Source organism: Lissotriton vulgaris, chromosome 2_1 (assembly GCF_964263255.1).
Source record: "Lissotriton vulgaris chromosome 2_1, aLisVul1.2, whole genome shotgun sequence".
Classification (NCBI taxonomy): Eukaryota; Metazoa; Chordata; class Amphibia; order Caudata; family Salamandridae; genus Lissotriton; species Lissotriton vulgaris.
In genome coordinates, this window is record NC_141687.1 from 68,001,773 (window position 1) to 68,014,096 (window position 12,324).

Consider the following 12,324-nt stretch of genomic DNA (forward strand, 5'->3'; position numbering starts at 1 on the left):
TACATGAACTAACCGTTGTTTAATGGATTAATTACACCAGTTCTGATCCTGGAATGAGTGATGGTAAAATGTGCATGAATATAACATTATATTAACTAAAGGCTTCTGCAATCATGAAATATACATCGATGACAAAGTGCAGAGAAGGCACAAGGATGAAATCATATTATTTACAGGTGGGGACTCATCAGTGTCTCCACTCAAGCGTCTGGGCAATGGTTCAGACTGTACAGACTGGACTAGCGCTCCTGCTAGCCCGCCAGCGAGCTGGACCCTGCTCTGTCTGTTGAGTTCCCTTTTCGATTCCCAAAGAATATGAGACTCCTCCCACTAAATGTAAATTAATACTTGTATAGCGCACTACTCACCCCCAAGGGTCTAAAGGCGCTTGTACGAATACCGCTGTGGAACCCATCCTGGCTTTCCCTGTGAGGCGTCCACTCCTGGGCACCCCCAAGGTGGAGGCCAGGCATCCTTAGCGTTGTGGGGGCCGTTGTGGAGATTAAGCAAGCTATTGCCCAGAGTTGCAGAGTGGGACTCCATGATTGGAATAGGCACCGAGGCGAGAATTATCAGGCCCGTGGAATTTTGAGCCCAAGACCCGCCGAGGTGGGGAATTGAACCCTGGTCCCGGGCTAGACCTCTGCATCAGGGTCTACCGCTCTAATCATTGAGCCACACTTCTTCACTCAGTAGCCACTCTTCCACCCTGAGCAGAACAGTGTATGTGAAAAAGACAAAAGGGTGAAGTGTCTCCTTGATAGTGTACTAGGGAGCAGGAGAATCCCTTAAAATGGAAAACCTCCATGCATCCTTATATCTCTAGATTGAAGGTGAAGATTATAGCTGAAGAACCTAGAAAGCCGCCAAACTCCTGCTGGTAGCAGGAAAGAGAAAACAGCCAAGCTAGAAGTTCAGGTGAAGAAACCCAGAGGAAGAGCAAATTACTAAAGGAAACGTGTGAGACAAGAATAGTAAGACATTGGTGAAGAATACGATGAAAACTAAAGAAATTAATCTGTTGGGGTGCATCTTCCTTCTGTGTCATCTTAGATTTAAAATCTTGAATAATAGTATATGATCAATCAACTATCATGGAAGTAGCTGGTTATAAGGGTTCTGCTCACTGTATTCAGGAAATAATAGCATTTGATTGATGATCAAAGAGGAAACCCAACTTTGACATCGTCTGTTGCACGCTGGATTCCAGGACACTGCCAGCGTCTTTATTAAATGGTACTCCGGGCAACTCACGGAATACCCCTGTGGGTGACGCTGGCACAGATGTACCAGAGAGGTCTGGGCTGCATGGCCACCCAGTTGGAGACATCCGTTACAACGATACGTTTACAACATGGCCATTACAACGCAAGTCGTTACAATGACTTGCGCTAAATGGCGCTATACACTAAGGAATAGTATGATTTACTACACCAACACCTTCCCTACTGTTACGTAGCCTGGAGTTGGCATAGTAAATCATACTATTCCTAATTCCAGCGCCTCTAGCACAAGTCGTTATAACGACTTGCGTTGTAAACGTATTGCGGTGTAAAGACCGGGTTGCAACGTCATACACATCATACATTCCACTGACTGCGTAGATCCAGAAACGCACAGATCTGCGGCGTGGAACATGCCATCATTCCTTGAATGCATGCAGCATTTTGTAAGATCTTGCCATGACTCTTGACATGTTTGTAACATGTTCTTGGTTTCAGAGGATTTCCCAAGCTTCAGACTCTATTACCTCACAGGTCACAGAGCTAACAGGCGTAAGTAGATACCTCTGTTGACACTAGGGCTCCAAACAGCAGGAAAGCAGGACACAGCAGCAGACAGGTGGGCAAAGGAGTCAGTTGGGGATCTTATAGGTCAGCTTATTTTTCCCCCCTTCAGTCCTGTGGGTACTTGAGACTAGAAAGAACAGCTGTTCTTGGATTAATAAATGGGGAATAACATTACTTTATTTTTCCAGGACTTAAACGAGGCTTACTGGATATAGGATGGTAATTTGTAGGGAAATGCTTTAACCTTATTAAACTTTAACCTACAGTAAGTCAACCATGGTTTCTATAATTTAATTTGATCCATTTCTTACAGTGTGGCAACACAAAGGTTTCATACAAATTATTTAATCCAAATGTTCAAATTGCTCTCATTTCCCAAACAAGATCTTTGCACATTGCAAATGTTGGTGTAAAGCTAACAAGCCTTGCTTCTAGTGGGCCAGACTCATCTTACCTCAGTGGACTGTGCAGGAGAGAACGGGAATTCTAATTTACAAAAGCATAATGGTTCTAAGGTAATGCACCCTTCTCATTCCCCAGTGGATATATAGAGCAAGACATATAAAAAGCCATCTGGTTGACATTTCATACATGAGCTGGTGGGACCCTTATTATTGCTTAGAAGGTGCATATCTTATAATAATATACACTCTGAAAATGTGTTTTTCCATTTCAAGTTTCTGCAGATGCAACTCCTGATTTATGTTGTGTCGTTTCAGATGATCGCTTTCCAGAGTATGGGAAGGTGGAATTTGTCTTCTCCTACGTGCCGGAGAAGATCCAAGGTTTGTGCTCTCATTTTTAAAGGTTCTGTCTCAAGTCATGACTAGGGCTGGTCAAAAGAGGTGCCACCAGATTACACGTGTTTGTTTGCAACTTCCATTGTAACCAATGTGAAATCAATCCCCAAATCAACATATATAAACACACTCCATCCAACAATATTCTCTTTGATTATATTCCTTATGTAATTTTCCATAATCTGTAATTTTTATTCAAAACAAATACACAGAGCAGAGGGACGAAGAAAAACTGAGAGTAAGTCAGTAAATGGAAACAGATAGGATTTGAGATTCTTGTGGAAAGATAGATTGATAGAGGAAAGACTGGTCCCAAAAGATTGTACATCAGCACCAAGCTGCATCTCAATTTACCCTCCATGGTGGGTCTCAGATGGATATCGGCTTATTCTCTTCGCTGAGCACTTCACACGTAGTCTGCAGAATCATCACTATTGATTTGATCTACCACGTATCAGTGATTTTATGAAGTTCAATACATTTCTACTGATGACATGCAGTACCCTTACACGATCAACCCAAAATTTAAATCAGATGTTCATTTGTACATAATGTATTGTAGTTGATTAAAGGGCTAAAAGGCCATGATGGGATCCCTTAGCTAGTTTGGGAGCCAGCAGTGTTTCCAAGTACATCCAGGGGCAGTTGCCACTTTGTTGACTTCACTCTCAGATGAGAATTTACAAACAGGAAGTCAATAACATATTGCAATCAGGTTGATGCAAAGATGGTCAAAAGATACAGATTATGCTGTTGCAGTTTACACTCCAGGTAAACACCACTAGTGGACCCAGGTGAAGTAAAGGTCAGTAGAAATATTTATATTTTGGAGTAAGAGCCCTCACCCACCAAGCAAGGTGGCATGATTCATCACCGGACAGCTCCTCGTTGGGCCGGGGCTGCCATGCCCAACTTGCCCCTCAAGGGGCTCTTTACCTGAGTTATTTTACCATGATTGCCGTTAATGAAGTTTGATGAAGGAGAAAGGATTTTTTATGAATGTGAAGATTGATGAGGAAAGTAAACTTAAAAAAAACTAAGGACCCCCACCACATCTATTTATTGTTGTCGGGGTTATTGTCAATGAGTAAGAACAGAGTGGAATATGAGGGAAAGTAACATTCCCTTTTAGTCTATGTAAACGGTCTACATGTTTCTTGCTCTTTATTTAATCGAAGCTCTATGGCAATTTGTCAGGTGCAAAAAAAACAAATCTACCAACAAATGGGACTATGATTCAATTATAGGAGTGTGCCCATTTTTGCAACCACCAAATTCTTGTAGCGATTGGAGTACCTCATGTGAGTTGCAGAGATACTCTATAGCTAAAACGTTTGACCTGATTCCTGTTAGGATCAGGACCCGTAGGATTCGTGAAATCTTTAATAACCACTCATTTATCAGTTTTAACATGCCCGTACACACTGACAGGAACGTGCCCCGGGTCCGCGATCCTGGAGATTAAAGATATGTCATTTGATGGCTGGAGGTGTTGCAAATTTATTGGTGAAAGCATTGTATTCTTTTGCCAATTTTTATGGTTAACAAATTCACAATTTTTAAATGTCATATTAGTCTGTCATAGAATGTCCAGACCGTAATAGACTCTGGGAAGGCATGATAAAATACAGAATCTCTGATAGTTTATTGATGATCTTAAAAGAGTTACATAGTGGGAATTGGGCCCAGGTTATTAGAGACATGCAGGGGTCATTAACTCGTAAGATAATTGTAGGGAATGGCCTTAGACAGGGGTGAGTTCTGGCACCCCTGTTATTTTCAATTTTCTTGGCAGATCTCCTTGCGGCATTAGAAGCTGAAAGAAGCGCAAGCCCAAGAATGAGTGGTCACAAAGTGCCCTGTCTCCTATACGCTGATGATCTAGTGATTCTTGATCAAACAGAAATAGGACTCCAAAGGAAATAAAATTTCTTCAAACATTACTGTGATAGAAAATTATTGACTGTAAATATGGAAAAAACCAAGGTTATATATTTTGGGAAGAGCCGGAAGAATTTTAATTGGTTTTTAGGCCACGACAAATTGGAGGCAGTTAAAGAATATTGCTACTTAGGCCTCTGGTTTGACAGCGCGCTAAAATGGCGCACCCACTTGGAGGCACAAAAAGCAAAAGCATTTTCGTCCATGTGTGGGCTAAAAAAAGTTTAACAAAGAATATGGTGATATGTCACAAAGACCAATGTTAAAGGCATTTGAAGCAATGATCCCCCCGCAAGTATTGTATGGGGCAGAGGTTTTATACTTGAGTGTTTAATATGAGTGGTATCAGGAAGAAGGAAACATTTTAAAAATATTAATGTCTTTACCTAGCTGTACAATGGTTCAAGCAATCAGAATGGAACTAGGGATAACTTCTTAGAGTGTGCAGTCCCAAATGGCCCTGTTAAGATGTTGGAAGCGTCAGGACCCAGGAGTTGTACAGAAGGTCACACAAGGGTGTAGAGAGGAGATTTAAACAAGTAGCCTTGGTTGGGCAAAGGATGTGAGAAGAATCCTCCAGAAAGTAGCAGGGCGCCTTAATGTGAGACTCTCTCAGCACTCCTTGGTGGTCGATTTTACAAAGAGAACCCTTAGGTAACAAGGGCAGTCGTTTTCAAGGGCCCAGGACCTTGATTACATGTTAGAGAAACAAGCATTGGAAATGCAATAGGTCTCGCATTAGGAAAGTTTGAGCTATTGGTATTGTAAATGACACTTTTTTTATTTATGTGTTGGTTTTGAAAGTAGCAAAATTAATAGCTTTGTCAGTTACGTCAATAGTTTTAACTTTTGCAAATGTGACACCTATAGCATTTGTAATGCAATGTGTGTTGTATTTACGTGACTTAGATGTCTTGATATTACAAATAACAATGGCTTTTAATTTTGTAAATATTTAATACTTAAATAAAAGTTATTGTAATTTAGAATGGCAATAGCTTAAACGTTTGTAAATAACTTTTGTGAAGCTTATGTTCAGTGTATTTTATTGTGACGAAAATCCAAGAAGATTGCATTTGCACCTACACACACACAGAGCCACACACATATAGATGTGGTGGTGGTGGATCTGGGGGATATGGTGGTGGTGGATGTGGTGGTGGTGGTAATGGTGGATGTGGTGGTGATAGTGGTGGATGTGGGGTGGATGTGGTGGTGGATGTGGTGGTGGTGGCGGATGTGGTGGAGGTGGTGGATGTGGTGGTTGTGGATGTGGTGGTTGTGGATGTGGTGAAAGTGGTGGTGGAAGTGATGGTGGTGGGTGTGGTGGATGTGGTGGTGGTGGTGGATGCGGTGGTGGATGAGGTGGCGGATGAGGTGGTGGATGTGCTGGTGGATGTGGTGGTGGTGGATGTGGTGGTGGATGTGGTGGTGGTGGTGGATGTGGTGGTGGTGGTGGATGTGGTGGTGGATGTGGTGGTGGTGGATGCGGTGGAAGTGGTGGTGGATGTGGTGGTGGATGCGGTGGTGGTGGAAGTGATGGTGGTGGGTGTGGTGGATGTGGTGGTGGATGCGGTGGTGGATGCGGTGGTGGATGAGGTGGCGGATGAGGTGGCGGATGAGGTGGTGGATGTGCTGGTGGATGTGGTGGTGGTGGATGTGGTGGTGGATGTGGTGGTGGTGGTGGATGTGGTGGTGGATGTGGTGGTGGATGTGGTGGTGGTGGATGCGGTGGAAGTGGTGGTGGATGTGGTGGTGGTGGATGTGGTGGTGGTGGTGGATGTGGTGGTGGAGGTGGTGGTGGTGGATGTGATGGTGGATGTGGTGGTGGATGTGGTGGTGGATGCGGTGGTGGTGGAAGTGATGGTGGTGGGTGTGGTGGATGTAGTGGCGGATGTAGTGGTGGTGGGTGTGGTAGTGGTGGTGCATGCGGTGGTGGTAGATGCGGTGGTGGTGGATGTGGTGGTGGATGTGGCGGTGGATGTCATGGTGGATGTGGAGGTGATGGTGGATGTGATGGTGGATGTGGTGGTGGTGGGGGTGGTGGATGTGATGTGGTGGATGTGGTGGTGGTGGTGGATGTGGTGGTGATGTGGTGGATGTGGTGGTGGTGGATATGGTGGTTGTGGATGTGGTGAAAGTGGTGGTGGATGCGGTGGTGGTGGATGCGGAGGTGGATGAGGTGGTGGATGAGGTGGTGGATGAGGTGGTGGATGTGGTGGTGGATGTGGTGGTGGATGTGGTGGTGGTGGATGTGGTGGTGGTGGATGCGGTGGTGGATGTGGTGGTGGTGGTGGTGGTGGATGTGGTGGTGGTGGATGTGGTGGAAGTGGTGGATGTGGTGGTGGATGTGGTGGTGGATGTGGTGGTGGATGCGGTTGTGGTGGAGGATGTGGCGGTGGTGGTGCTGGATGTGGCGGTGGTGGATGTGGCGGTGGTGGATGTGGCGGTGGTGGATGTGGTGGTGGATGCGGTGGTGGATGTGGCGGTGGATGTCATGGTGGATGTGGATGTGATGGTGGATGTGGTGGTGGTGGATGCGGTGGTGAAGTGGTGGTGGATGTGGTGGTGGTGGATGTGGTGGTGTATGTGGTGGTGGATGTGATGGTGGATGTGATGGTGGATGTGATGGTGGATGTGGTGGTGATGGTGGATGTGGTGGTGGTGGATGCGGTGGATGCGGTGGTGGATGCGGCGGTGGTGGATGCAGTGGTGGTGGATGGGGTGGTGGTTGTAGTGGATATGGTGGTGGGTGTGGTGGTGGTGGTGGATGCGGTGGTGGTGGATGTGGTGGTGGTGGATGCGGTGGTGGTGGATGTGGTGGTGGATGTGGTGGTGGATGTGGTGGTGGTGGTGGATGCGGTGGATGTGGTGGTGGTTGTGGCGGTGGATGTCATGGTGGATGTGGAGGTGATGGTGGATGTGATGGTGGATGTGGTGGTGGATGTGGTGGTGGATGTGATGGTGGATGTGATGGTGGATGTGGTGTTGATGTTGGATGTGGTGGTGGATGTGGTGATGGTGGATGCGGTGGTGGTGGTGGATGGGGTGGTGGTTGTGGTGGATGTGGTGGTGGATGTAGTGGTGGTGGGTGTGGTGGTGGTGGATGTGGTGGATGTGGTGGTGGTGGATGTGGTGGTGGATGTTGCGGTGGATGTCATGGTGGATGTCATGGTGGATGTGGAGGTGATGGTGGATGTGGTGGTGGTGGTGGATGTGATGGTGGATGTGTTGTTGATGGTGGATGTGGTGGTGGATGCGGTGGATGCGGTGGTGGTGGATGCGGTGGATGTGGTGATGGTGGATGCGGTGGTGGCGGATGGGGTGGTGGTTGTGGTGGATGTGGTGGTGGATGTAGTGGTCCTGTGGGTTCCATAAGGGTTTGTGACAGAGAAAAGATGATCTTATTTCAATAACATTTAAATTCGTGTCTGTATTTGTGTCTAAGACAGATTCAATTCTTCACGGGCACAGCACCAAATCGCCCAGTGTAGGTAAAGCTTATTTAAGTCCTCTTTTCTTTCACCTTTACAAATTATCAGAGGAGAACATCAGCTAATGTGATAAACGGATTCTTTTTTTTTCAAGCTCCTATTGTGTAAAACCAATGACCTGATCTGTCAGTAATATCAGTTCTCTCATTCCATGATAAGGCAATTTGGTGTTCTGTGTTGCAATATATGCTTCACTTATCTAACAGTCTGTGATACTGTCAGAACGTCTGGTGTGTGCTTCACAGATGAAAATCTGTGAAAATAGAGTGAAAATCGATGGCCGATTGTTATGTGCAAACAGAGATTTCCAGTGGTCATAGGCCGGCCATACACTTGCACCTCTAGAGCAGTACCTGTTCAAATCCTTACCTTTTCTCATTCCAGAAAAAGTTTTTTCAACTCTTATAAAACAGCACTGTATTATGATGGCTTTTTGTGTCTTTATTAGTGGTCAAATTCTCTGCAAGTTCCGCAGTTTGAAAACATGTAATTTATGATCATTTCTGGCCTGTTTAGAGTTTCTTCAAACAAAGACTCAGAGAATGAAACATCACGTCGGTGTAATTTTCCTTTAGACTGTGAATTTCTCATAAATGACTCAAGTTATCGTAGTGTTTCCCTCGGGTGGTGAGAAGCAAATGAAAACGTGTCTTTCTGGTGGTGAGGGCAGGGTGGGATAAACATGTCCTCCTTTCAGATGCACCCTTGCCACGGTGACGCTTTTGTCCTTTTGATGTTCTGTTTTCGGACCGGTGGACGGTTGTAAACAGATAGATGCATTTCAAATGCTGACTTGGTCGGCAAACAGAGAGGCCTTTGTGTGAGAGAGTTGGCCCTAGCCCGAGTAAAATGGCTGCTTGTACTGCTGGTACTCGAAGCGTTAAAGTGCGGCAAGGCTACATCCAGACTGGACTGAAGCCCTGGCGAAATTTGTTTTAGCGATGATGCCAAACCCTTGTGTCCTCCTTTGTTTGTTTCTTTTGGGGCATTGTTGTGTTTTTTTCACGCATGCAATTTTAAGACTGCGTTCCCTTCTACATCTGCTCAGTAGGCAACTTGGAAAAAGTTCCTGCCTGTTTGCACTTTCTCCGTTCAGGCATTCGGCAGCCTTCCCCAGCCAGGTTTTCAGTGAATTTTGGGAAGGAGGGAGACGGAGAGAGGGCGAGTGAGTGAGAGAGATTGAGAGAAGGAAAAAAAGATGGGGGTTGGCTTTATTCCTGCTCGGCCTGAGCCTGCCTCTCGATATTTGCCAACTTTTGAAAGCAGCCAAGAGGGACGTGTTGGAGATAGTGCAGGGGAGGGGGCGGAGTGGGGAGAGGGTGTTAAGCAGCAAATAAAATATATACAACCGGGCGCCTGGTTAACAGAGTTGGGCAAGCCGTGCGGAATTACAATAAGAAACAAGACGGATTGAAGGCAGAGAAGGGGGGGGAGGAGAAATGCGACACGGCGGGCAGGGGAGGGGGTGCACTGGGGAGAGGGTGTTAAGCAGCAGGGGCCTTTGAAGTGAAGCTAAGCTTCACTTCAAAGGTGTGGGAGGAGTGCGGCTGAGGGAACAGACGGCGATTTGATGATGTGCACGCGCATTTTAGGTCAATGCGCTTGCGCATTGACCTAAAAGCCACGGGCACAGCACCAAATCGCCCAGTCTAGGTAAAGCTTATTTAAGTCCCTATATATCTTCGCTCCCGCTCAATGCGCATGCGCATTGAGATAGGTCGCTCGACCTAAAAAATCAGTCCAGTTGTTAAAGAACTCATGGGAAAATGCAGCTTGGTTTCCGTATTTGGATATACAGCCCAACCGAGGGTTAAGATATGAAATCTTAAGGACCCGAGTTGGGATTAACCCTTGGAAGATAGACGGAAAAATAAAGACTGCATTTATTGGCCCAGATGGTAACTGTAATTGTGGGCTAGGTCTAAGAAATGACATGTTGCACATGTTGCTGGATTGCACATTTGTCCTTGCCATACGGAAATTGTTTTTACGCCCAATATTAAATTTGCGTGCCCAAGCAGTTTGTTTACCTACCGATATGCCCTCGTTGGAAATCGCAATAGGATTGGGAAAATTCCTGAAGGCCATAAAAGAATTTGTAAGGGAGAAACTGTATAAGGGGCATTGATCCTAAGTTTTTTAGGACTCTCACAAATGTGATTTTTTCTTTTTCTTCTTTTAGGAATTTAAAGAATTCTGTAAATTGTGTCTAATGAATTTTATGTCTTTGAGGGTGTCACCTTCTTTTAACATGTATAGTATTTTAATTATTTATTATGCAGTAGAATTTAGATTGTTTACACTATTTGATCCTGATCGTGTTTTGTACTGTTTAAAAGGCTAAGGTCTAAATAAACAAAGTTTCTCTCTCTGTCATAGAATGTTTACAAATGCAACCTGTTCTCCCATTAGATTATATTTAAGATTTATACTTTAGCCTTCTGATCAATTACCATCTAAGTGTTTAGTTTTTGTTCCATTTATCAAATAAACTATTAAAATGTTGGCTATGATTAAGCTACAGCCAAGCCTAACCCAAGACATGACTACATTAAGGGAAGGCTGAGCAGGTGATACACTCAGGAAGGAGGGTCTGGTTCCTTTTAATCAACTGGCTGAGAATGTTTAGATTTCATTCTCCCCTCAAAACGTTCAATTCCTTGATCACCTGGATCACGTGCAAGTTTTAGCACTTCATAAACCGAACTGTAATGAAGAAGCCAATTTAGAATTTTTTTCTGAGATAAATTTACTTTTCCCTAGCAGTGTATGAAAGACCTATTTCACCTCCACTCCTTGCTCCTGTCCGGCAGAGCCTTTAGTGGTTTAGATGAAGTTTGCTCTGTTTTCCACACTATTTTATTGTCCTTTACTCCCTTCTGTAAGAGGACAGGGAAGCTACATGCAGCTCTACTAATGCAGAGGGAAAATTTAATTTTCGGATGTCAAAACGGGTTATAATTTCCCAACTACCTTTGCCTGCTTAGGCCTACCGTGAGATGGTAGCACCTAGAAATGCTGCTTGCATATATAAGACAGCCATGGGATTGAACAATTGTCATTCTCACAGTGCATAGATAAGAAGGCTACTGCAGTTCATGGTACCATTAGACCCTCAATTATGACTTGCAAATTCAAAGTCTCCTGTTAGATATTCCATAGCATATATTTATAAAGCTGATGTTTAACTCTTGAGGCATCTTGGGGCCGAATAATAAGGGTTTTGCTGTATTTGAACCTGTATAGCAGATTATGGTTCCATTAAAAATATCTCAGCTCACAACCGTACCCCTCTTTTCCCGGGTCACAGGTATGGAACATCTTGAGAATGGACCCAGCGTCTCTGTGGACTACAACACTGCCGACCCCCTCATCCGCTGGGATTCCTACGACAACTTCAATATGCAGCGAGAAGACAGCTTGGAGGGTACGTGGTGGTAGGAAGCACAAGACACAATGCTCTTTCTCTTCTCTCCTCTCTGTATCCGGTGTGTCTGCAATAATACCTCCTACTGCAGGAGGTGCACGTGCATGTGGCAAGACCCAAGTGTGCGGCCATGCCAAACCCACAGAGCGCTGCAGAGACATATGGCCTTGAAGTGACTGCTTTTGAATACGACTGTCCGGGCTCCTCTTGAGACACAGTGGTTGCAATGTCTCAAGCTTTACTCTTGCGTCTCTTTTTCTGTCCCAGGACATTTCAATTTGTTCACTCTTTATTTTTTCCCATTTTCTGCTATGTCAATGTAACAAGCGTTTATTTATACTTGTGTTGAAATTATTTTCTAATATTACACCTCACCCATCTTCCTGGTCAGTTTGTGATTATTACTGCTAGTTTTATAGGACTCCTCTGTGTAAAATGTTTGCTTTAGTTTATTGCATTTGCTTATTTTTCAATTGTGAATGTATCTTATATATGTTTCCTGCCTGGTGTTTGTCTATACGTTGCTGACGCCACCACACAGGTTCAAATCTTGCATCACTGGGGTGACTTGTCTTGGGCTGTCCCTGGTCCTTCCTTACACTCTTGCGTAAGTGACCCCTAGATCTGGAGTCCACACTGATAAGTGATCCTCCAGAGCTGGATTCAGCCTGCAGAACTGGAAACTATTCTCAATACGAGGTACTCAGAACTGGATAGAATAGTACGGATGGGGCACCTGGATCTAGACACATTGCTTCATATGTGTCCTACAGAAGTGTACTCAGTAATACATATATGTAACTTCTATGGCATCGCCCAACCTTCAGTTGAAAAGTCAAGTCTGTGGAGGTCACTTGTTGTTTGGTCTTCAG

The 12,324-nt window shown here is 44.8% G+C and overlaps 1 protein-coding gene across 3 annotated transcripts in view; it reads left to right on the plus strand.

The window, feature by feature from the left end:
• TNS1 (tensin 1) overlaps nt 1-12,324 on the plus strand; it is a 1,287,061-nt gene that overhangs the window by 987,962 nt on the left and 286,775 nt on the right. For all 3 annotated transcript variants that reach the window (XR_015308332.1, XM_086954487.1, XM_086954486.1), the window contains 2 exons: nt 2,510-2,575; nt 11,336-11,452. Coding sequence is in view for 2 of the 3 variants with exons in the window: in XM_086954487.1 (XP_086810613.1) it covers nt 2,510-2,575; nt 11,336-11,452 (183 nt within the window). In the remaining variant the exon portion in view is untranslated. The remainder of the gene's footprint in view (nt 1-2,509; nt 2,576-11,335; nt 11,453-12,324) is intronic.